Genomic DNA, 24,938 nt, shown 5'->3' on the forward strand with positions numbered 1-24,938 from the left:
GGTCTGGGTCTGATGCAGCTTCCTGATGCACCTGCTTTGGGGTTACAGACCACACACTTGCCTTTTAAAATTTGTCAGAAAAGAAGAGATTGGTTGAATCCAGGGTCCAGAGTTAAGACTAGAATGTTCACTGGCCCCTGGGCTGCCAGCTGCCTGCAGGGAGGTGGTGGGTGGGGTGGGGAGGATCTCCAACTGGGCTCCTCCACGCAGCACAGGAATTCAGATTCTTCAGGGTCTTTGAATTCTGGGTGGGAATCTCAACGTTTTACAAAATGAAAGAGAATGGGGGGACTTCCCTGGTGGCGCAGTGGTTAAGAATCTACCTGCCAATGCAGGGGACACAGGTTTGATCCCTTGTCTGGGAAGATCCCACATGCTGTGGAGCAACTAAGCCCATGTGCCACAACTACCGAGCCCATGTGCCACAACTGCTGAAGCCCGCGCACCTAGAGCCCGTGCTCCGCAACAAGAGAAGCCACCGCAATGGTAAGCCCGTGCACCGCATCGAAGAGCAGCCCCTGCTCACCGTAAATAGAGGAAGCCCGCGCGCAGCAACGAAGACCCAATGCAGCCAAAAACAAGTGAATAAACAAATAAAAATTAAAAAAAATAAAAAGAGAAATGGAAGGAAAGAAAGTGAAGCAAGAGAGAAAAGAAAGCCCAGTTCTATGGAAACCTTCCCCGAAGTGTCAACACCCTCCAACCATGAAAGAGAGATGCTGGGCACACACCTGTCCGCGTAGGTGCGAGGGATCCACAGCGCTGAGCTGCTCAGGGCAGCAGGTACCACCTGGGCTCAGCACCACTCTGCATGGGGTGGGGTGGGGGGACACAGGCAAAGCGTTGGCAGCTGAATTGATCACAGCCAGAGGCTCCCACAGGCAAGTTACAGATAGGAGACCTGAGGGGCCCCACAAGGGAGGGAGGGCAGGCGGGGCAGCAGCACAGTGGACCCCGGCCAGCTCGGCTGCGGACATCCCGACCCTCAGCTTTCTGCCCCCGGCATGAGCCAGAGTGGGGACTGTCTTCCAGGCCAAGCTCAGAGTTCCGAGTTGGACTGCCTTTTAAGTATAAATTCGATAAAGCATGGGCCCCCTCCTGTTGCCCAAAGGGCAAAAGGGGTAAGGTGTGGGAAGGTCTTCAGTAACAGTCCCTGCCTTCGAGGAGATCCAACCCGGGCAGGAAGATAGATGATGGATAGGAAAACCAAGAAGCACACTCTTTCCAACTGCCAGTGGCGGACAGAGAAGGAGGCAAGAAGAGCTTTCCAGAAATGTGTTTCCTGCACCTAGCGCAATGGGCATAACCCTGAGCTCCAGACTGGAGGCCACTCCAAGTGAGTGATGGGCCTCTCTGAGTCCCAGGCCATTTAAAGGACAGGGCTGGGGAGAAGCAAAGAGACCCAAAGAATCTGGGAAGAAGTTAAAATGGAGGCATGGACTCATGTTTACCAAACACCTACTGCATGCTGGGCTTGGTGTTTGGCCCTGGGTTGGGGGTCAGCCTAGGTCCTTCCCCCCCCCCCATGAGTGAGCAGCTCTGCTCCCCCATCCTGCCCCTGGGGAACGAGAGGCAGCAGTAGGAGGGAGAGTCTTCATGAAGATTCCTGTTCTAACCGCTTTGGACGCAAAAATGATGGCCTCTCCCTGGGCTGCTCAGATTTTTTCTTCTTTCTCTTCTGCCGTTAACACAACATCTGGGTTTGAGATCAAGGGTGATACACTGGCTGATGAATTCACTGCCAGATGTTGGCTACTGGAATGCACAGCCGTGGACTTAATTCAAAGCACAAGCAACCGCAGAGCCCCCGCCCCCACCCCTCGGGCTGTGGACACCACATGACGTCACTTCCCCCCGCTAGGAGCCTGCAAAAACAATCCCTAGTCCGCCCAGCCAGATTTGGGATGGAAAAGAACGGGGTGGGTGGAAAGTCAAGGTTGCGGACGACGATCCAAAGAACACAGGCTATGTTCAGACTCCGAGAGATGACGACAGCCCAGGCAAAACCAACGGAGGCCAGACTGTGCCACTGCCCTGGGGGGAGGGGACGGGGAGGAGGCTGGCAGGAAACCTTGGGTGTCCCCAGCACACCCTGTGGCCAGGGCCGGTCCAGAGGAGCAGCACACTCGACCAGCCCAGGCCGATTCAAGTCTCGCCCACACCCCACCAACATCTCAGTCCTCATGTGTCTGCAGACCTTATCGGGGAAGCAATGGAGATTAACAACAAGCCAAGGACATAGTCTACGGGGGAGCCGGGCCCTGAAAGAGAACTGCTTGTCAGAAGTTCATTTATTTCACACTGAAATAAACTGAATTATCTTGACTGTCTTACCACGGGCCCAACTTCTCTCCAGAGGAATGCCATATGCTACACGTACGAATGTATCCTGTAGGACCTTTCCCAACGGGGCTACGCTGCTCGGCATGGGCTCCCGACCCCAGAGCACGGTAAGGCTGGGGATGTCAGGACTCTGACTTTTACACATTCACGGCCTTGCACCAACACACTCAACACCCCAGAATCCCCAGATCCCAGAGCCTGCCCAGGCAGAGCTTCCGGCTCAGGGAAAAATCACGGGTCTGCCTGCAACAGGTGCGGGAATCTCCAGGATTCGGAAGAACCTCCGTCTAAATACAAGGTCAAAACCCTGAATCGTCTGAGCCTTACGTGGATGCGCTGACTCAGGGTGGCGAGGGGGGCTCAGCATCAGCAGAGGCCGCCGTCACCTCCCCGCCCGCCTACCGCAGCCTCCAGCTCCGATCTGGAAGGGGCGCCCAGCGAGACAGGCACTAACACGGACCTCGCCGCCCTGCTCACGGCCTCATGGAAAATGCCCAGTGGTCCCTCCGGTGAGGGGCACACGGTCTCAAAGCCACCCGCTGTGCGGGAGAGGTCAGGGGCTTTCGACTGGCCGGCGCATTTGCCAAAGACCCTACTGGCCCCAATCAAGAGTGGGTGGGGGCCCCTCTGCTGCTGTGCCTGGAATGCGAGCCCTGGTTTGAGAGTAGAGGGTCACTTGGTCCTTTTCCTTGTCTCTGGGAAAAACTACACGCCAACCATTTCAGAGGAATTCAGAAAGCAACGATTTTGTCCCAGGCGAGATCCAGCCCCCACTTACTCCAGGTCAGGCTTCGGACCCCCAGCTCTCCAGGTGTGCTCTGCACTGCTGGGGTACTTGGGGAGGGCTGGAGGGTTCCACACTCTTGTCTACACTCTCCAGAGAAGGGGCGCCGTGAGGGTAGACATCTACACCCTCAAATCACAGAGCTACCAAAGTCCTCGCTTAATGCCTGCAGCTACATCCCGAGGCTGCCTCTTGGGAAGAGGGTCTCTTGTCCCTTTAGGGTGGACACAGTGACACTGTATGGCTGGTTGACCTGGCGGAGGCCCCTTGACCTTTGAATTTTGATGAACTTGCCCCAAGTCCCAGTGGAGGGTGGACTGGGGTGCCTCCATCCCAGCCACCACTAACACTTAAGGGTAGAGTCAGAAAATGAGGGGTGCCCCGCTTCCTGCACCTACACCCCAGACACACAGCCTGCTGCTCTGCCCCATGAAAGCTGTAATGAAGTGATCATATTTTTCAGAGCCCTGCTCTGGATTACCGAGGGATCCCTAACTGCTTACAAGTAACTAAACCATCTCAGTGGGCTGTGGGGAGCATGGTAAAGACACTGTGAGCCTTTGCAATGGGCTGCATCTGCTTCTTTGGGGTGGGGGGCAGACCGCACCAGCTACAGGGGCAGGGGGCGGGTGGATGATGATTTAGAAAGAGGGTCGTGTTCACATGGACTGCAGACCGCTGGGACTCCCCAGGTTTCGGGGCCACGCCCCTCCCTACAGAACAGGCATGTGGAAACGGGATGTGGCCAAGCAGCCTGGGAGATGTCACAAGGAATGCATGGCGTCAGTGCTGGCCTGGTGCCCAGAAGGCCGTGGGAGCATCCAGCCCCACCTGCCCCTCTGACCTCAGTGTGCACCCAGCCCTCACCTTTCCAGCTGCCCCATGGTGGACATGGCCCTGGGGGCTCTCCCCAAGCACTCAGCTCTGCCTTCCCTGGCCTCAATGCCAGGCCCTGTTCAGCCAGGGGTGGAGCAGACCTCCTCCAAATTCCCTGCTTTCAGGGAAATGAAGTAATTAAAAACAGCCCTGTGATGCTGCAGGGAACCAAGGGCTTCTTCCATCCCTGTAGCAGCTGTGAGAGACCAGACCCACCCCCAGGTCCCCCAAACCTCCCCAACCCCAGGAGCCAACAGATGTCCACGGCAGGGCTGTGGTGTCCAGTGTGAGGGCAAGACTTGGCCAGCGTGACTCAGGCTAGGGTCAAAAACGCCTGGAATGACAACTGCTCAGAGCAGATATGTTTTTTCAGGAGTTGAGGGTGGGGCAGGGAGAGTGACGGGTGCAGGACAGACAACAGGAGACAGCAGTACAGCCCCAGCCCTGGTCCACGCTGCCCATGAGCCCGGTACCTGGGGATCTGCCAGGCCTGCCCAGTGCTGTTCAAGATTCTAGTACATACACGTGAGCCGTTGTCCACTGGATGCCCCGTCTCCATGGAGACCAGCTTTCCCATCTCCATTTCCTGTCCCTTTGCTTTGGCTCCCCTTGGGAGCAGGAGGGAAACATCTCTAAAAGCGCCCTGGTGATGCAGAGAGAAGCTGCAGCACTCACCGCCCAGCTTCCAAGCTGCTCTCCCGACCCCCCAGGACCCAGATAGGACCCCTGACTCAAGCCCCGCCACCTTTCCTCCCTTTTCCCTGTGGGCCCAGCAGGATCTCATGCCAGAGGCCTTGGTCACGGTCTCCGAAGCCTTGGGCTCGGGCCCTTCCCATTCACGTGCTGCTGAATCATTTGAAAAAAATGCATCCCCGCTCCTGGGAGGATTTGCTGAGAACAGTGCGGCTTTGTGGAGGGAACTGCTGCTCTGCACTTTCTCCGCCAAGACCCCGAGAAGGAGCCAAGCTCAGTCCTGCAAGCCCAAGCCTGGAGCCCGGAGCGGGGGCAGGAGCAGGACCAGGCGGGGCGGGGGGGGGGGGGGGGGGGCGGTGCAGGGAGAGATGCTGAGAGGATCCCTCCCCACCCACAGGCTTAGGAAGGGGCTGGACGGACAGCTAAGAAGTGAGGGGCAGCAGACAAGGGTCCTGTCCTCACGTTGCTGCTGGTGGGCCGTGACCTCGGGCAGGTCTCCCCTTCCAGGCTGCCTCATTTTGGGGACTGAACACTCGAGTGCCGGGCCTGTGGCTCAGGCGCCCGTCCGCATGGACAGAGCAGCAGCAGTGGCCCTGGCGTGGGACGTTGAGGCATGTGGTCTGTGGGCCGACTCCAATCCACGGCATTTCCCAGGAGCCAGGAGCAGCGATGGAAAGGCTGGAATCCCAGAGCCACCCTCCCAGCTGCCAGTGTGGAGGGAAGCTGGGTGCGCAGGCTGGGTGGTTCGTGCCCCCTCTCCTCGGCTAGTCCTCGTTAGCTTAGCAAGTAAGAGCCCAGGTGGCAGCCCAGCTGCCCCTTGGAGCGGGTGGTGTGGGGTGTGCAGTCCACCCAGCCTCCCGTCTCCAGCCAGGACGAGGGTGGGCTGCGCTCCGCCATCAGCTCTCCATCACGTGGAGGCAAGAAGCTGCCCGCATCTCATGGCCTGAAAGAGGGTCCCCTGCCCTCCACCCCAACTTGAAAAACCTATTTTCCCATTATTTTACATTTCTGAGATTCTGGATGTTCTCATACACACTACAACCTCGCACCTGGCTGGGCAGGGGAGGGGACAGGCATAAGGACCCTCAGAGCAGCACACGTGGAACGCGGGGTCACATCCAAGCCGAGGGTGCCCACCGGCCCCTCCAGGGCTGGAGCAGTCACATTGTCGAGGGAGAACTTCTGTCCCTGCTTCCGAAGTGTCCTGGTCCTTGTCGGTCACTGCTGGCCCGCACCTGCCTGTGGACAGCGGACCTCGCAGCAGGCACCACCGGCGCCGTCTTCTGCCTGTGGACCCCTTGGGCAAACGGAGGGCCTGTCCACCAGCAGGCCGGCCACGAAGGCCTTCCCTAGCGGCTGCCATCTGAGGAGGAGTCACTGGCTGGGCTGCAAGGAAGTGACCTGACAACACAGAGTGAAACAGGAACACGGTAGCTGCCCCCGAAAGTGGGGGAAGGAATCACAAAACCAGGGGAAAGTTCTAGAAGATGCAGTTTCAGAGAGGAAGAGCCCATAAGGGAGGGAGGGAGGACGCGTGGGGAAGGCCGCTGGGGGAGGACCCTTTAGGAGAAGCCACCGTGTCGGGGTCCCCACTGCCCCCTGGCAGTACTGGGCGGAACCCTTCCAGGTGGCGCTGTCCCAGGGCCCTGGGCACCAGAGTCCAGTCATGTCAAAGTGACCGACAGGGAGTGAAGGTAGTGTCTTCTGGGATCCCAGCCCACCCCCTGGATACCACTGAGAGATGGAAGTTACTGGTGACATCTCCATCGGGAATCACTGGAGGGTCAGCTCTTTTTGCGGGCGGGCAGGCGGGGGTAGTCCTGGAGGGCTGTTTCATTACCCACGTCACTGACCTAGAGAAGGGGGTACCCTGGCCCGCCCCCCTTCAGCCTTCTGCAGGACAGGTGGGAAAGGGCAGGGTGTCTCATCCAGCTGCCAGGGGACAGTGTGGGAGTGACCGTCCAGGCAGAGTTGAGTCACCCTCCGCCATGTCTCGCTGCCCATCCCCCACACCTACTTTTAGCTCAAGTGTGGCCAAGAAGGGACAATTCCTCACCTAGAACACACGGGCCACAAACATGACCTTTGAAAGTGGAAACAAAAATAAGGCACTTAAAGGCAGGCTTGCCCCTTCATTAGACTGCGGCTTCCAGCCCGAGTCACGAGGATCTCATTACTCAGTGTTTGGGTCTCATCGTGGCCACGGCTTTAAACCCAGTGATCCCACGGCACCCCCTCCACCCTCAGACCGAGGTGATCCCATAGCGACAGATGGGAGTTCCAGCTGAGCACCCACTAAAGGCCAGCGCCCCTCCCCGCAGGGAATCCTCATTTGGCCTGGGAGTGACAAAGCTCTCTTGGCCCCAGGACTTTTTTCTTATTCACGTTGGGCTCAGACCAAATTGTTGAGCAGCTCTGCAGCCCTGACCCATGGTATTCCGGAAGCAGGTGAGAGAAACCGGGCTGGGATCAAACATTTTCTCCACCTAAAATGGAAAAGCCACAGACAACGGAGACTCACGTGATGGAGACGTGAGATGGTGGAAGGTTCCTCACTCAAGCTATTGATTTTAAAACAAAACTGAAAAACAAACAAACAAACAAACAAAACACACCTTGTGGGATGCCATTACTGCTCCACACAAATGGTCGCATTCAGGGGTTGTGGGCTGGATGCTCAGAGACACATATCCGGTCAGTCACCCCACCTCTCTGAGTATCCCTCTATCACCATCTGTCATTGTGGTCACTTGTTACCTATATCCTCCACTAGAACATGTCCTGTGTGTGTGTTGTTCAGTGTTCAGCTCCAGTTAAGTGGGGCAGTGTCTGTCACTCAGTATTTGCAAAGGAAAAACAGTATAATATCAGGTCAACATTTTCCAGGGACAAAAAAAAAAAGGTGAAAATGGGAAGAAAAGGAGGGATGGGACCTTTCCCACACCTACATCCCAGCTGTGGTGTTCAAACATTCCCAAAGCACTTTTTGATGCCAGGCCTTTTGATCCAAATGCATTAGGGATGTAGTTCACTTTTTGGGAACTGGCACAAAACAGAAGCAGCTATGGAAAGAAGGCTCAGAGGGTCACATGCTATGACGCTGTGGCAAAAATGACACCTACGTGTGACACGAAGGAACTAACTACGCTGGGTCCAAAAACGCTTCCAAAAGACCACACATGATATAATATCCTTTTTATAGGGTTCAAGCAGGAGTAAAACTAAACAATACAGGTTGCGTTCGGGTTGTAGTGAAGTGCAGGGACAACTCCCAAGTTCAGCGGGTGTACGATACAGCTAAGGAGGAACAGCGTAGAGAAGAGGAAAGTAGCACACAGATAAAGCTGGTTTTCAGCAAATATTCCAGATCTTGGGTTTGGGTGGTGGGCTCACAGTTGTTCATTATATTGTCTATATGTGGACGGGCTGGGGTCACGGCAGACCCTGCCTTCACTCTGTTGGTCACTTTGACATGGCTGGGCTATGAGGCCGAACATACGTAAGATAAAAAAGGCCATTGGTGGCCCAATGATGCCAACATATCATGAATGAAGAGGATTTATCCCACCCAGTGCATCTGAGGTCCTTGGGAAGGAGGGAGGGAGGGAGGGAGGGAACCTCTCCTTCATATGCTAAGTCCAGGGGTCAGTTAGCTCTGGCCCAAGGGCCAAAGCCTGCCTACCACCTATTTTTGTAAATAAAGTCTTATCGGAACTCGGTCACACCCATTCATTTATGTGTTGTCTGTGGCTGCGTTCCAGCTGCAAAGGCAGGCGTAGAGTAGTTGCCAGAGACCGTATAGCCAGCAAAGCCTAAAATGTTTACTATCGGCTCTTTGCAGAAAAGGTTTGTCCACCCCCATTCCAACCCCTAAGTATGCAACAGGCAGTTAAAACCCCACCCAGTGTAGGGTCTCCACGACTGCCAAGGCTTTTGGGTCAGAGGTAAAGCTGGAGGGTAGGGAACCTACCAGACACCCTGGTTCCCCCACCACTGCCAGCCCCAGAAGGAGTCTATAGGGCTGAGTTGCTGGGAACCACTTCCCCTTTCTTTCTCTCTTTCCTCTTTCTTCCTCTTGCTTCCACCCCCTTCTTTCCCTCCCTCTCCCCCTCCTTTCTCCCTCCCTCCTACTTTCTAATATTAAAGTTATAAGAATGTTACTGATGTCCTATTAAATGATGTTGGTTTGAAAGACTAAAAGATTTTTGTTAAATCTCTCCATTAACGTCTCAGCCACTGGCTAAGCAACAAATGATGTATCTTTTGAAACTGTGCCCGTCTGACCTTGGATGCCCCTCAGAGTCCACTGTTTATTTCGCCAAAACATCTAAAGCACTTAAATGTACCTGGTATTTCCACCTGTGCTGTGGCACATGAAAACAGCCTCAGCTCCGGGACACACCTTCGTGCTACAATGGCCAGACCCTCCTAGCGCGCCCCACACGTTCGTGCTAAGGAGTCTTCCTGAACTGGACTTCGTTTTAAAGGCAAGATTGGCAATAAGTACGATTCCTGCAGAGGAATTCGCTCCAAAGGATGGAAGGATGACTGATGGCCCATTTTAAAGAGGCTACAGGTTTCTGAGCAGATGACGCAAATACAATCACACAGACTTGGGTGCCAGTTCTGGCAGAACGCTCAGTTACCAGTGATGTATTTACCAGGGGTGGGACTCTCGTTTTTAACATATTTTCTGAAACTCTCACAAGCATTTCCTGGTTTCTTCAAGAAACTGCTTGTGCAACTTGTTTTGCTCTAGAATTTGCTGTTGAAGGTCACGGATCATCTGACTGTGCCTGTCATCATCGACGATGCTGGCCGAGGGGGAAGTGGGGCTGCGGTCATACCCTCCTTTCTTCTCCTGGTCTGGAGGGGAGTCAGGCTTCCGATGAGCCAGAGAAGCTGGCCTCTGTGCCCTCCTCCCATCTTCCGGCTCCGTCTGGAGGTCGGCCTCCAAGCTCATCTTGGGGTGTCTGATTTGCTTGAGTGAGCCCAGCTGCTTTGGTCTTCTCTGCTCCTCCTGCATTTTCTGCTTCTGCCTTGATGCCGTCAAGCCACCTCTGTCTGCCTGTTCTCGCGGGTGAAGCTGAAGGGAGCCCTGTGCCAGCGCGTCCGGCCGGGGCGGCTCCTGTCTGGATTCGGGGCTGCACAAGAGCAGGTTCTCTTCATCGACAGATGTCCCTGCCTCGGGAGACCACGGTTTACTGTCATTCTTAACCACGCACTTGGCCATCCTATGGGATTTTTGGTTCTTGAGCTTGCTTAGTAACTTTTTCAAGCTGGTTCTGGACGGCGTCAGGTGGGCGTCCACCCCCGCTGGACTCGTGGGCTCCCCGGTGGGCACCATGTCCATCTCTGCATCTCTTCCATTCCTCTTTCTCTGGCTCTCCCTTCTCCATGCCTGCATCTCCTCAAAGCCCTGTTCTTCACTGGGGCTCTGATCCATCCCGGGCTTGAGATCCAGGTGCAAGTTCAGGTGTTTTTTTCAGCTTCCGGTTGGTATCAAACAACCCTTCAGAGGCAAACTCCAGCTCTCCCTGCCACCTGCTCTTGTCACAGAGCTTTGCCAGCGGTCAGGCCCCCCTTCTGCAGGTCGAGCCGACTGGCCACAGCTGTTCCAGGTCGTCGGCTTTGCCCTCGGGGCTCTGATCCAAACAGTGGTTTTTCGGGCCTTGAAGACAAGCCGTTCGCTTCCCCAGCTGCCTCCTGCCGTCCTGGGCTGTTTCTGTCTCCCGTTCCTCCAGGCATTTGATCTCCCCTACAGCAGCCAAGAGCTTTCCCAAGTTCTGTCCCTCTTCTCAGCCCAGGGTCAACGGGACGGTGGCCCCCGCCGGTCTTCGTTGAAGGCGCGTGTTTTCCTTCACTCCTCTCTGCTGGGCTCAGCGGGCGAGGACTCAGGCCCGTGGTTCTGGAGGCTCCCTGCCTCTCCTGGGTCACCGCTATTCTCCGGGACGTGGTGCACCAGGGCTGCCGTCGGACCAGCTCTTCCCTGTGTCCCTTCTCTTGCGGCACGGCCATTGTGTGCTTCCCCTCGGCCCTGGGCGACCTGGCGGCCCCTCGCTGGGTCAAGCCCTCTGAGTCAGGTTCATGGTCCTCGGCCAGTCGGCCCGCCACCGCCTCCCCCGCAGCAGATGTGCTGAGCACAGACTCTCCAGACGTCGGACTCGCCGGTCTGGGGTCTTCTGCTGCTCCGCCTTCAGCTCCTCGGCCAAGCGCCGGGGCAGCCAGCTCTTCCACCGCCGGAGGTCCTGTCTTCTCCGCAGGGGCACGTCTCCTTTCTCTCGGACGTGTAGCCATCTGTGCTTCTGCCTCAAAAGCAAGGCTTTGTCGTCCGGACTGGGGCTCCGCCAAGGGGCTCTCTCCGCGTTTCCTTTCGTGTCGGGGGCCTTTGCAGACACGGCTTCGGAGAGAAGGTGGTGTGAACCAAGAATGGAGGTTCAAGGGCACCAGGGCCGAGGAGCCACAGGTGCTACGGCCGTTTCACGGCAAGCCCACAGGGCAGGAAGATGCACAGCGCTGCCCGGAGCGTTCCGAGGACAGTGAGGCCCTGGAGCCAAGGCACACGGGGCTCTGAGTGCAGGACAGGCTGGGCGACGTGTCCCTCCGGATCACTCTCCTGACACCCGCCCACGAGGGCCTGTTCTCCGGCTCCCGACCTCTGTCTCACACGCCTTTAATGAGACCCGGCAGGGCAGCTGTTCTCAGTGGGGTGTGGTTCTGCTTCCCAGGGGGACATGTGGCCATGTCTGGAGACAGTTTTGGTTGTCACAACTGGAAGGAGGGGGGGTGCTGCAAAACGTCCTGAGATGCACAGGACGGCCCCACGACAAACAGGGACCAGGCTCCAAACGTCAACAGTGCCGGGGTTAAGACCCCACCTTAGGAGACAAGTTAGGGTTCAGGTGGGGGTGATGCAAATGTCTGGCCCTCTGGAGGGAGCTACTTACAAATGAAAGGAGGAAGCAGTGAAGGAGGAGGAGCCTGCCAGGAAAGGGGTGTGTGTGTGTGTGTGTGTAGGGGGAGGTGTGTGTGGGTGAGTGTGCTGACGTGCAGGTTTGTACTAGAATTCAGTGCAAACCAGAGAGGAGGTTAAGCTAGTGGTATTTCCTTTTTCACATCTCTTTGCCATCAGTCAGGGACACGTGCTCCACCAGGCCTTCCTAAAGAAGGTGCATTCACCCCAAAAAAGAGTATCACTTGCAGCTGATGTCAAAAACGGCCAGATTTGTGGGCTATGGGAGCTGCTTCCTAGGCACTGCAGTCTGTACGGAGCGCCCCTCAACTGTGTGGGTATCCCTTCCCTTTTTTTATTTTAGGATGTGCGGAGCCAGGGTGAGCAATTTTAGCCAAAATTAATGCTGGTCATCAGAAACACCACTGCATCAACGGAACAACTAATGTTAACTGCGTGGGCTGCCCTCCGCTTATCTTTTTTACAGTAACCGTTGAGGTAAGGAGTTATTAGCACCCCTAGTTCACGGGTGGGGAAACTGGGGCAGGGAGCAATTAAGAAACTTGACCCAAATCACACAGCTGGCAGATGGCAGTTGCCCCTCGGGTAGACCATCTTGTCTTTGACCAATGGTCACATAGCCGCTGGCTCTTGGTAACTATGATGGTGCAGTTATACATGTGGAAATGCGGTTAACATCATATTCTACCAGTCTGCCAACCACCACGATGAGCAAGAGGAGAGAGAAAGAGAAAGCTGGGGCATTAAACACAATGGTTGAGATTTTCAACAAAAGTGCCACAGCAATTCAATGGGGGAAAGAGTCATTTTTTTGTTCGTTTTCAACAAATGTTCCTGGGACAGTTGGATATCCACATGCAAAAAAGATTAATTTACACCGTTATCTCATCATATACAAAATTATATACCATATACAGAAATTAAAGTGATCATAGACCTTAAGGTAAGGTCTAAAGCTATAGACGCTTGGAAGGAAACAGAACTGTATCTTCATGACTTCAGGTTAGGCAAAGATTCTTAGATACAACACCAAAAGCACAAGCAATACAAGAAATTGATAAGTGTGGCATCATCAGTATTAAAAACCTCTGCACTTCAAAAGACATCGTTAATAAGTGAAAACATAAGGACTGGAAGGAAATACCTGCAAACCACATATCCAACAAAAGACTTGAATCAGTTTGTATAAACAGCTCTTACAATAAGAAGAACACAAACAATCCAACTTAAAAATGGGCAGGGACTTCCCTGGTGGCGCAGTGGTTAAGAATCCGCCTGCCAATGCAGGGGACACCGGTTCGAGCCCTGGTCCGGGAAGATCTCACATGCCACGGAGCAACAAAGCCCGTGTGCCACAACTACTGAGCCCTCATGCCGCATTTACTGAAGCCCACGCGCCTAGAGTCCGTGCTCCACAGCAAGAGAAGCCACCGCAATGAGAAGCCCGCGCACCACAATGAAGAGTAGCCCCCGCTCAACACAATCTAGAAAAAGCCCGCGCACAGCAACGAAGACCCAATGCAGCCAAAAATAAATAAATAAATAAATTTATAAAAATAGGCAAAAGGTTGAAATAAACACATCACCAAAGAAGATTTATGTATGGCTAATAAAGCCCATAAAAATATGTTCAACACCAACACTCATCAGGGAAATGCAAAATGAAGATACCACTTCACACCCACTAGGATGGCTACAATGAAAAAGACAGGCAATGACAAGACTTGGTGAGGATGTGGGGACATCGGAACCCTCACATGCTGCTGGTGGGGATGCGAAAAGGTGCAGCCGCTCTGGAAAACTGTTTGGCAGTTTTATAAGATGGTAAATGTAGATCTACCATATGACCCAGCAACTGTACTCCTAAGTATACGCCCAAGAGAAATGAAAGCATCTCCCCACACCAAGAAATAGAAGTGCAGAAACTAAGTAACTGTCCCAGCTCACAGGGAGGAGCTGGGTTTGAATCTGGGTCCCAAATGTCAGAGATTGAGCTTTTCCCACCCCTGGGAATGGCCACAGGGGTGTCCAAACAGGTGAGGAGAGGGAGAGAGCTGTGAATGTCTCTTCATCTGTAGAGAATGGGGAAAACTGCACCCCGAGATCCAAGGTCTATTTTTGGGCCTGGAGCCACTGGTTCACGCCCCATGGTAACTGGTGACAATGAGCAAACCCTGCACGAGCCTCTCCCACTCTGGAGGGCCCCCACCCACTCGGTCACCCGTTATACCCTGAGCCAGGCCCACTGGGGTGGGCGCCCCAATGCTGCCCAGGTGGTTTTCCTGGAGACACGCAAATGGATGAAAACCTAAAACATCTGGATGGTGATCTTAGGGATAAAGCCCAGAAATTAGAGTCGGCTCCCTCGTTCAGGAACTGAAAACCCTGTACCAACCGGCAGATGCACCCTTGCCCTCTGCCCATGTCCCCAGCTGCCCCATGCCCTCACCTCCAAGCCCTTCCTTGCTCACGGACTTGGGACCAGAGTGTTCTGAGTGTCCGGGTTCTCTCGGGCCGTCTGATCTTGCTTCCCGAAGCGGGACGGGCTGGCCTGTGCTGGCTGCCTTCAACCCCTCGGGAAGCCGCAGCCCTGTCCTTACAGAAGCTCCACTCAGAGCGGCAGATGGGAAGGACACTGGGCCCATTCTCCTCTCACCCTCTGCGTCCCCGGTGCGTGGAGCCAGCCCGCGGCGGTCACCTGGGTAGCGGCTCAGATGACTTTTCAGCCGAGGCAGACCCCCTCCCAGGCCCCCAGGAAGGGCCAGGCCCACAGCAGCCCTCCTGCCTTCTGATCCCTCAATGGAGACTCCAGGGTACCCCAGGCCGATGAGGAAGAAAGGTGACCACGAAGGCGGCTGTGTGGCGCCCAAACCAGGGGCTCCAATGCCAGGTGGACCGGACTCCAGTCGAAGGGTCTCACCTGAGCCTCCTAACCAGGCTCCCTGCCACCACCCCCGTTCCACCCCACCCGACTCCTCCTCCCCAGCACTATGGCTACAGCCACTGTTCTAACTCGGCCACCTGTGTCACTTGAGCATCTGCAACGGGCCCTGTGCTGTGGGCACCAGCAAGTCTCCAAGCACAGCCAGAGGCCACCTGCCTCACGGGTTGCCTGAGCTGCTAGTTAAGACACAGATTTTGGGGCCCCGCCCCAGACCGATCCCACCTCTGCCTCAGTGGGGAGGGGCCCAGAAATGCGCTCAGTTAACCATCTCACCAAAGTCGGTCGGGCAGTCCCTGGCCTACAGGCTTGGGAACATTCCAGCAGCTCAGGATCTGGCCCCCTTTCCCCAGCCGGGCATCCCAAATGTCCCTGACCCAGGTCCAACACCTTCACTGTGCTCGTGTCCGTCCTTCTTCCTCAAACAGAACCCCCCTCATCCTACCCACCCACCTCTCCCCAGCCCTGTTCTGGTTCTTCCTCCCTGACAAGGCAGCCCCTGATTTCCGCAGCAACAGGAAAATGCTCCTGTTTTTCTCCGGGGTCCACAGATTCAACGCCCCGGGGACACGGTTTAGCACATTTTCTTTGAAACATTTAAAAATAGATATAAAAGGGCTCCCAATTAGCTGGCATGGCCAGAGAGAACATTTCCATATAAGTAAAGCTTACTCTTTTGTGTGTAAAGTTAAACATTTCTCCGTCTCCTAAGAGTACACAGAATAGATATAATTTGACCTTCTTAGAACTCTGGATTATCTTTAGGACTATAATACAGAGAATCCCTCAAGGGCTTTTAAGACATATAGGACCCCCAGCAAAAAAACCATGTATATATATATATGACAGAGTTCCTCTAAACTAAATGACCCCAGAATATAATTTGGAGTTTTTAAGTGGTCTTCTTATAGCTTCCTCCGTAGTTTTAACTTTCTGTCTGTGTGTCTGACAGCACCCTATCCCCCTTTTCTCATACGGCTTCTAAACTGCTATGGACTGGGACCCACACAAAGCAGTGTCTTAAAAGTGTGTCTAGGGCTTCCCTGGTGGCGCAGTGGTTGAGAATCTGCCTGCCAATGCAGGGGACACGGGTTCGAGCCCTGGTCTGGGAAGATCCCACATACCGCAGAGCAACTAGGCCTGTGAGCCACAACTACTGAGCCTGCGCATCTGGAGCCTGTGCTCAGCAACAAGAGAGGCCGCGACAGTGAGAGGCCCGCACACCGCGATGAAGAGTGGACCCCGCTCGCCGCAACTAGAGAAAGCCCTCGCACAGAAACGAAGACCCAACACAGCCATAAATAAATAAATAAATAAATAAATAAATAAATAAATAAATAAATAAATAAATAAATAAATAAATTTATTTTAAAAAAAGTGTGTCTAAAGCAAGAAGAGTAGAGGCTGGGGCCCTGGTGGGCTTTCCATGAGTCAAGTACATGAGCGTCTGAATCCATGGCCATCAGCTCTGGATGCGATGTTCCCGGCACTCAATCACCCACAGGGAAATGGAAAACCAGCCGTGCTGCTGGAATGCAAGCCTTCAGCTCAGATTTTTCACAGGCTTGAACACCTGGTCAAATCTAACTAGGCCAAGCATACTGGGAAAACATCTACAACCCACACGTGGGTCCCCACATCCGACCCTGCAAGTGCCAAGTGGGAGAATGTAGCTCCGAAGGAGCGAAGCTGGAGACGAGAGGGTCTGAGCCAGCTGTGAGCTCAGAGTCGGCAGAGATCGTGGTCACCAAAAGAGCCAATGTGATCGTTACCTGTGTTGCTAGAAACGCCTAAAACAAGAAGGGTAATGGTCCAGCCCAGCCCCTGCGCAGGTCAGACCTCACCCACCCTGTTCCCCCCACCACGGGACGCGTGAAGATCAAACGGGATGGCCTGCAAGTTTTAAAATCAAAATATAACTATCGAAATTTTTAGGGGGACTTCCCTGATGGTCCAGTGGTTAAGACTCCACGCTTCCAATCCCTGGTCGGGGAACTAAGATCCCACATGCCACGCGGTGTGGCAAAAAAAAAAAAGAAAGAAAAGAAATTATTAGGAATTCACCTAATGAGAAATATACACTAAATGAGAACTACACTTTTACTAAATAAGGAGAAAATCTGAGTAAGGGAGAGGTATGTCTTCCCAGATATGGTTCAGAAAGGCAGGGAGTGGTTAAGGATGGGAAGAAGGGCCTCAGAGTTCAGGAGGAGAATGAAAAAACAAACAAAAACAGGTCATAGGAAGAAAAGTCCTAAGGAACCAAGAATGTTTGGTGGGAGGCTTGAAGGTGGTAGAAAAGTCTAGAACAGTGTACTCTGGTGGTTCAGAGTATTGACTGTGTGACCTAGCACAGCTTTCTTAACTCTGGGTGCCTCAGTCTCTGTTCATCTGTAAAACGGGGATAATAACAGCAACACCCATCATCTACACAGATGCTAGCGCTCATCACCATCAGAAACACCCACATGCTTGGCAAGCTGCTTGGGGAAGAGGGTGGTACTTACTGTGCGTGTCTCCAGATGCCTGGACCAGACCACCAAGAACACATTACAGGGAGGCAGAAATTGGCCCGGGTGGAAAGAAGCACTTTCTACAGGGCTGTCTTGAAATCACTGGGCTGACTTGGTAGGTAGTGAGACACCCATCACTGGAGGCATCCAAGCCAAGCCCAGATAAAACAAACATCAGAAACATTTTAAACTCCATTTCTCTGAGTTCTAGCCACTAGAAATACACTTTGTGACACCCAGTGTGCTGCCCAGAGCTTCCACTTTTGCTCACTTCCTGACTCTCCCTCAGTTAAGTTCCAGAGTAGTGGTTCATAAAGCCGGCTGGGTGTTAGACCAGCTGCATCAGAATCACCTGGTGGGGAGGTGATCATGGTAGACTATGAGTCCTGGCCAGGCCCTACCGCAGGTTTTTCCACCCGAATCCTGGGGTGGGGTTTGCGAATCTGTATGTGTAACCATCTCCCTGATGCACACTCAGGATAAGGACAGTTCTAGAAGGCTGAGATGGCTGGGCAGCCAGCCTCTAGGAGAACAAGCCCTTGTCATCCTGTCTCCGTCACCTCCCCGACCAGCTTCATTAAGACAGACATGAGGCACAGGCTCTTCCAAACTCACAGGAGACACCAGGCTAGCTGGGGGGCTGCTTGCGGCTGATCCAGCTGGCGCCTTACTAAATGTCTCTTGACGATGCCAACTGCTTTCCCTCCAACCTTGCTACTGCGGCTACCCCGCCTAGGTCAGGGGTCCCCAGTGCCAACAACTGTTGTTGTATGATGATCTCCCCCCTCAAAAAAACCACCACATTCACCCCCAACCCCATCCCACCAGCTTCCACTGCCCATCCTCCCCGAGCCAACTGTATATGCAGAGCCCCGTGGTGCAAGGACTTTCAAATTAGCCTTTTGGACATGTGGCCTGGACACCCTTATTGGCCCACTTCCCAAGGCGCCCTCACCAAACCACTGGGCACAGAAAGAACTCCACCCTCACAATGGATAAGGGGGTGGGGACACAACAAGAACCTCGGCCCTGGGTGCTCTGCATGGGGTCTCCGGGGCCCACTGACCAAAGTTGGCTGGAATCGCAGCTCCCCACCTCCGCCAGCAGCCCAGCATCCGCCCCAGCTGGTGAACTCTGGCAGCCGCTGCCACGGGAACGACAGAGCTGTTGTGCTCTGACATCAGAGCGGGGGTGAAGTCAGGGACGGTGACGAGCCAGCCAGAGGGCGAGCACCTGTCAGCACACCTGTTGTGGGTCCACCGATCACAAAGATTTGGCTCAAACAGCTGGGGTGATGAGCAGAGGGAGGGCCACCTCGGGGGCACCGTGAAGATGCCTGACGTGCGCATGCTTTCGGTGCTTAAAGATGGTCTGGCAGGGAGAAAATCCCTCCTGTCCCAGCCTGGCAGCATGGTGACGTTCCTCATTGGGGTTTCACTCTTCTGAGCTGTTGCACCTCAAGGTCAGGGCTTCCCGACAACGCTGGCCACCCCTCCTCCCACAGGGAGGGCGTCTGGTCCCACTCAGGTTGGGGATATTTGCCCCTCCAGGATCCACTGTTGAGCTGAGCCGACTGGAGGTGGGGGGAAGGAATGCTGGCCTGGGGCCCCCATGTCACCCACCCACCCACCCATCCACCCAAAATAAGAAATAGGACATGCTTGACCTCGTTTCTAGGGCTAAGGGCACCCTCCACAAATTTGACAATTGAGAAATTTAGTTTGGGGAACATTGGCCCCAAGACGTCAAAGCAACTGATCTCAGGGTTTGGTTTCTTGTGAAAGTCAACAGCAGGGACTTGGAACCTTGGAGGCAGAGCTGATCCAGGGATGAAAGCCTTTGTGTGGGGCTGGAAGGGCCCTGGGGAGGTCATGTGGTCCCCGACCTGGCGTGGGGCAGGAAGTCTGCCACTGAACTTCTCAACCACAGCTCTCCACCCACTTTTTGGGCCCCTCTTCTTGGCCCCATAGACACAAAGTCTTATGTCCATTTCTCCTTCCCCAGAGCATACCCAGCCCCCCAATCCCTTAGCCTCTTCTCAGCAAGGTCATGTACACCCACCTTCAGCATGGGACAAGTTTGGGGCGGGGCTTGGGGAGAGTGCAGATAACATGGTGGCCAAAAACTCCAGCTTGTGGGACCTTTGACGCATTCTGGAATGGCCACCACTGCCGTGCTCTCCAGGTTGTTCCTGCACTGAAGATATTTCTCCCAAGCCCGGGCTCTCCTGACACCATCTTAGTGATTCCTAGGATGCAGCTCCCATCCTCTGGATGAACCTGCTCTGCTCGGCGGTCTCTGCTCCATGGGGCCCATCAATGAACTAGGACCAACCCAGCTTTAATAGTGCGGGCCCAACCTACTGCTGAGTACAGTCAGACCCATACTTCAGCAAACTCTGACTTTAAAAACGACACGTATCATTCAAGTTCAACAGAGAAAAATTAGAAAACACACACTTGCAAAAGAAAGTCTAATTTCCCCTCCTTTATCTGAACGTTTTACATTTCAGTAAAAAATTCTACAACCTTTGGTCCCACAGAGCACCCGAGGCTGTGATTTATTTGACCACTGCCCTGCTGCTGTATCTAAGTGTTTCCAACACTGAGATAAACAAGATGGAGGTGAGCATCCGCGTCACGAGATGCCAGCACATGTACTTCATTATTTCCCGCAAAAAAATTCCTAGCTTTAGAGTTGCTTGACCAAAGGGGAGACTTTTTCTTTTTCTAAATTAACGTATAGTTGATTTACAATGTTGTGTTCGTTTCTGGTGTACAGCAAAGAGATTCAATTATACATACATATATTCTTTTTTGTATCCGTTGCCATTATGGCTTATTACAGGATACTGAATATAGTTCCCTGTGCTCTACAGTAAGACCTTGTTGTTTATCTGTTTTATATATAGTGGTTTGTATCTGCTAATCCCAAACTCCTAATTTATCCCTCCCCCCTGCCCCCACCAGCTTTCCCCTTTGGTAACCATGTTTGTTTTCTATGTCTGTGAGTCTCTTCTGTCTTGTAAATAAGTTCATGATATTATTTTCTTAGGTTCCACATATAAGTGATATCATATGACATTTGTCTTTCTCTATATGACTTACTTCACTTAGTATGATAATCTCTAGGTCCATCCATGTTGCTGCAAATGGCATTATTTTACTCTTTTTTATGGCTGAGCAATATCCCATTGTATAAATACACCACATCTTCTTTATCCATTCATCCGTCAATGGACATTTGGGTTGTTTCCATGTCTTGGTTATTGTAAACAGTGCTGCTGTGAACATTGGGGTGCATGCATCTTTACGAATTAGAGTTTTCTCCAGATACATGCCCAGGAGTGGGATGGCTGGATCATACGGTAAGTCTTACTTTTAGTTTAAGGAACCTCCATATTGTTGGCCATAGTGGCTGCACCAATTTACATTCAAGGGGAGACTTAAAGTCCTTGATCAGCATTGTCAAAATGCCCTTCCAAGCTTCTAAATTGCTCAGGTTAGGACCAAACACACCTACTTAGAGTCAGCCATTCCAAGGACAACAAGTCTCTTGGCCACACAGAACAGAGCAACGGAAAGGCCAAAGCTGTGACGTCTGATCTATTTCCAGAGACTTGAGCCAGGATCCGGCTCCTTAGATTCTTGGTGCCGCCCTTGGCTGCGTGACCTTGGGTAAATCATGGACCGCTCCCCATCCAGACAGGGGAGGACACCTGCCTGACCTACCACCTACCTCATGAGTCCTTGTGAAATGGAAGAGATGAAGTCCTTTTGCACTGAAAATCCCTAGACAGTCGATGTTTTTTTATCGAAGAGACTTATGATTGGTGACTATTTGCCGGTGGTTTCCCGCCCCCAGCCCCGCAGAACCGGCGCACAAGAAACAAACACCACCTTCGATTTATTCCTTTGTTCCCTGCCCTGGATCCAACGGGGCCAAGGGGCCAGGATGTCACAACCAAGAATTGGGGACTGACAGCGCTCATCACGGCTCTGCTCCAACGCCATTCCTCCTGAGATACCTGGTTTCTGCCTGGGCATACCTGGGCTGGGTCATTTCTCCCCGGGGCTTCTGAGGATTGAAGATTAAATGCTGGAGGGCTGCAGAGAAAAGCCCCCAGGAGAGAACTGTGTCTGCCCCCAAAACCGCCCTGTCACAGGGTCAACAGTCCTTCTGAAAAGGGATGTTCCCCTCGGAGCAGAACAATCCACACGAACCTGAAGCCCACGAGTGACCTCTGGCCTTTTCTCCCGGCTACACGGAGTGCTGTCTGTTGACAGCACCCTGGACTCCAGAGGCTGGGGCACCCGGGGTCACCGCGAGCTCAGACTTCATCGCATGCCTGCAAACGTTCTAGACACGCGGCCCAATAAGATCATTCCTGCGCATCTCCACATCTAACACGTTCCTGGCATCCTTCCCACCCCGTCCTTGTTCTCCACACCCTCACATGTCATGGGACCCAGGTGAGGACAAGGCGGCCTGGGGCGGGTCAACCAACTCTGCACAGTGAATTTTCAACTACCTGGAGTGACCAGGGAGTGGTGGCACGGAGAAGGCAGAGCAGAGGACCATCAGAGGTACAGTTTCCATACAGTGCTGGGAGCCGGCGTGAGTGCGTCTCCCTCACATCATGTGGCCTGAGCTGAAAACCCATCCACCGGCCCTGAACTCTTGATCTGGACCAAAGGAAGGGCGGCAGAAGTGAGCTGGGCCACAGAGAGAGAGGCCAGGCTGAGTTTTACACGCTGTAGGAAGAACAGAGAAAGCAGAGGGGGCCAGGAATGTCAGAGGAGGTTTATTTCCCTGTTGCACCCACATGACTTTCTTCTTGAGGAGCTCTGGGGACAGAGGCCACAAGGTTTCACAGAAGCATCGTCCAGGGTCTCAGGATTCTAGATGGAGTGGGTGGGGCTGACATCTATTGAGTCCCTCCCATGCTTTTGCACACTTTACTCATTCATCAGAAATTCACTCAGCATCTGCTATGGCCCGGCCCTGAGGAGTTTAATTCTGCTTTTACAGAAGAAGAAACCGAGGCTCACAGAGGCACAGAGTCAGGACTCAGAACCAGCTCTAACAGGCTCCAAAGGCCCAGGCTTCTTCTCCCAATACGTTCCACTTTGTCTTTTTTCCTCTAAAATGTCGGTCCATTTCCTCATTCTGTCCTTGGTTAAGAATCAGCTGTTGAAGTGCCTCCTAACTAGGGCCTTTGACTGTCATCAGAGGGGCCTCGGCCACGCCTGGTGCAGGGCCGGGGTGCTGAGCCAACTCGGCGAGGATGCCCTGACCCTATGGGGTCTCCCGGAAGCCCAACCAAGATCTCCAGACCACAGATCAGAAAGGGCCACATGAAGACTCATCCCAAGCCAGGCTCTGTCCCCAGGAACTCTCCACCCCGGAACGTTCCACCACAGAGGGGTTATGGCCTTTAAACTCATCCCTCCCTCTCTTAGGCCCACAGGTTCAAGATTTGCTGCATCTTCGGGGTCAGTTCGGAGAATGATATCCACAAGCATCATTTCTTCTGGAAAGCAGGGAGTGGGCCACCAGGTGAGAGGTGAGCCAGCCCCAGGAAGCTCACACTCAGGGGTGGGGGAAAGTTTTCATAAAGGGCCAGATGGTACAATAACTAACGTAGCTCTGTCGCTACTACTCAACGCTGCCTTGTAGCTCAAAAGCAGCTGCAGACTTTGTATTAGGAATGAGCGTGGCCGCATCCCAGTAAAACTGTATTTACCACGATAGGCAGTCGCGGGCAGGGGTGTAGTTTGCCAAGCCCTGAAAGGCCAGCATAGTTTTAGGAGGCCGACTGCATCCTGTGCGTCCTGTTGTAGGGCACAGCCTTGCTGGGGCAGCACCGGGTGGAAACACACCGCCTGAGTCTCACCTCGGAAACCTCAGATGTACTCAGCTCAGGGGTCCTCGGGATGCTGCAAGATCAGATAGCAGTGATGGCTGCACAGCTCTGTGACTGCACTAAAAACCACTGAATTGTACACTTTAAATGGGTGAACAGTATGTGAATTACACCTCAATAAAGCATAAGTCTCTGAGGCAGCAAAACAATAACAGTCTTCTTAAGAAGCAATAAACCCTTCCCTAATCTGCTTCTTGGAGGACGAAGGCAAAGGTGGGCAGCCCTGGACGCGCTCCCCCTCCCTCCGGGCTCAGGGCTCTTACCCTCTTGCCCGCAGCCTTCTCCTCTGCCTCCCCCATCCTGAAGAAACCTCCACCCCTGTCTCCCCATTGTCTTTTAACTTTAAAATAATTATACAACTCACACACGTTAATCACAGAAAATTCAGAACACACAAATAAGCAAAACGAAATAAAAATCACCCTTGATCTCACCCACTGCCTAGAATTTTGACAGTCACCCTTCCACTTTTCTGTACATGCACAATAAAAAAAAAAAAGGATAGAGATACATACAGAAGCAATAAAACTTCTGTATGCCAGGGAATTTTCACCATAAAAACCAGGACAGTGGTTATCTAAGGGAAAGGAGGGGGTTGGGACCAGGAGGGATTAACTGAGGTTTCAGGGTGGCAATGATTCGTCTCTTAATTTGAGTATTTGCTTGATAACTTTTTGTTACAATGTACAGTTACGCATGGTGCACTTAAAAATTATATTAGACACTGTTTGAAATGTGAAAGCATACTGACTGTATCTGGGCTTTTAAATTTAATGCACTCTGAACATTTTTCTAGGTCAAAAACGTAAATCTATAATACTGTTTAAAATGACTGCTTAATATTCTGCTGTCAGGATAGAGCTTAATTTAATTTAGCTCATCTCCAATTGATGAGCAAATCTCACGAACAAGGTCAGCTTCCAGGAGTTTCCCTCCTTCATGCTCCCCAGAGACCACCCCCTCCAAGCCAAGGTGGACCAGAATTGCGGCGTTCAGCCTCCTCACTGTTAAGCCTCCTTTCATTTTAAAACCCTCTGTCTTCTTACTCTGCTATTTGACAGTCATGTGACCCAAGCAAGTTAATCAGCCCGTGCCTCAGTCTGATCATCTGTAAAATGGGGATAATTGTGAAACAGACGTGTTAACAGGAGGAACGTGTGGAACACAGTTCCAAGCACTTAGCATGGATGATGACAGCTGCTGTTACTGTTATTTGCCACAGTCACTTTTCCTTCACAGAACTACCACGGTTTCCCTCCTAGTTCCCTGGCCACCCTCCTGGAGGCACCAGGGCCCAGCTTGTGTGTCTCTGCGCCCCCCTACCTGTGTGATAACCACGGCCAGACCTCAGGGCTGGGTGAGGATTACACGTCCAGCACAGCATCTGGCACAGAAAGAGACAGTCCCCCTGCCCCAACCCTGAGAGCCTCCATGGGCACCATCCTAGGCACTGCACCTCTGCCCTTTCTTGTGATCTTTGCCCACAACCTTAAAAGGCAGGTAAATTATTATCTCCTCTTTGGTGATGGAGAAACCGAGGGCACTTGCCCAAGATCTCTCCCCTGGACTGAGTCGTGGGGCTGCAGAGCAGCTGCCCTTACCACGCCGCTCCAAACCTATGTCCCCACTTCCCACCGCCTCTGCTCCCACCCCCTCTTCCCTCCGAGGCCCCTCACATACTTCCATAATCTGCTGTACCTACTACAGCCAGAGACGCCACTGTCTCTGTCTCTCAGCAGAACTCAGCAGGGAACCCCACTGACCACCTGACCACGTTAGGGGATGCCTGGCCCTGGCCCTGAGGTCAAACCCCAGAGGCAGCCCCTGTCCCAGCCCGTCACCCCCCTGCCTGCCTTTCGTTTCCTGAGTCCCTCCCTCGTGCAGGTGCC

At 53.3% G+C, this 24,938-nt stretch overlaps 2 protein-coding genes across 2 annotated transcripts in view; both read right to left on the bottom strand.

Moving 5' to 3' along the window:
• The window catches only part of TIMP2 (TIMP metallopeptidase inhibitor 2), a 50,430-nt gene that overhangs the window by 18,113 nt on the left and 7,379 nt on the right, over positions 1 to 24,938 (bottom strand). The gene's annotated exons all lie outside the window — the stretch shown is intronic.
• CEP295NL (CEP295 N-terminal like) lies at positions 8,887 to 11,127 on the bottom strand (the record flags this gene model as incomplete). Its single annotated transcript, XM_036836558.1, is given in 4 exon segments — positions 8,887 to 10,181; positions 10,183 to 10,471; positions 10,473 to 10,806; positions 10,809 to 11,127. Coding segments are annotated over 4 exon segments (1,725 nt in total), but the record flags the coding sequence as incomplete, so codon positions are not given.

Source organism: Balaenoptera musculus, chromosome 20, assembly GCF_009873245.2.
Source record: "Balaenoptera musculus isolate JJ_BM4_2016_0621 chromosome 20, mBalMus1.pri.v3, whole genome shotgun sequence".
Classification (NCBI taxonomy): domain Eukaryota; kingdom Metazoa; phylum Chordata; class Mammalia; order Artiodactyla; family Balaenopteridae; genus Balaenoptera; species Balaenoptera musculus.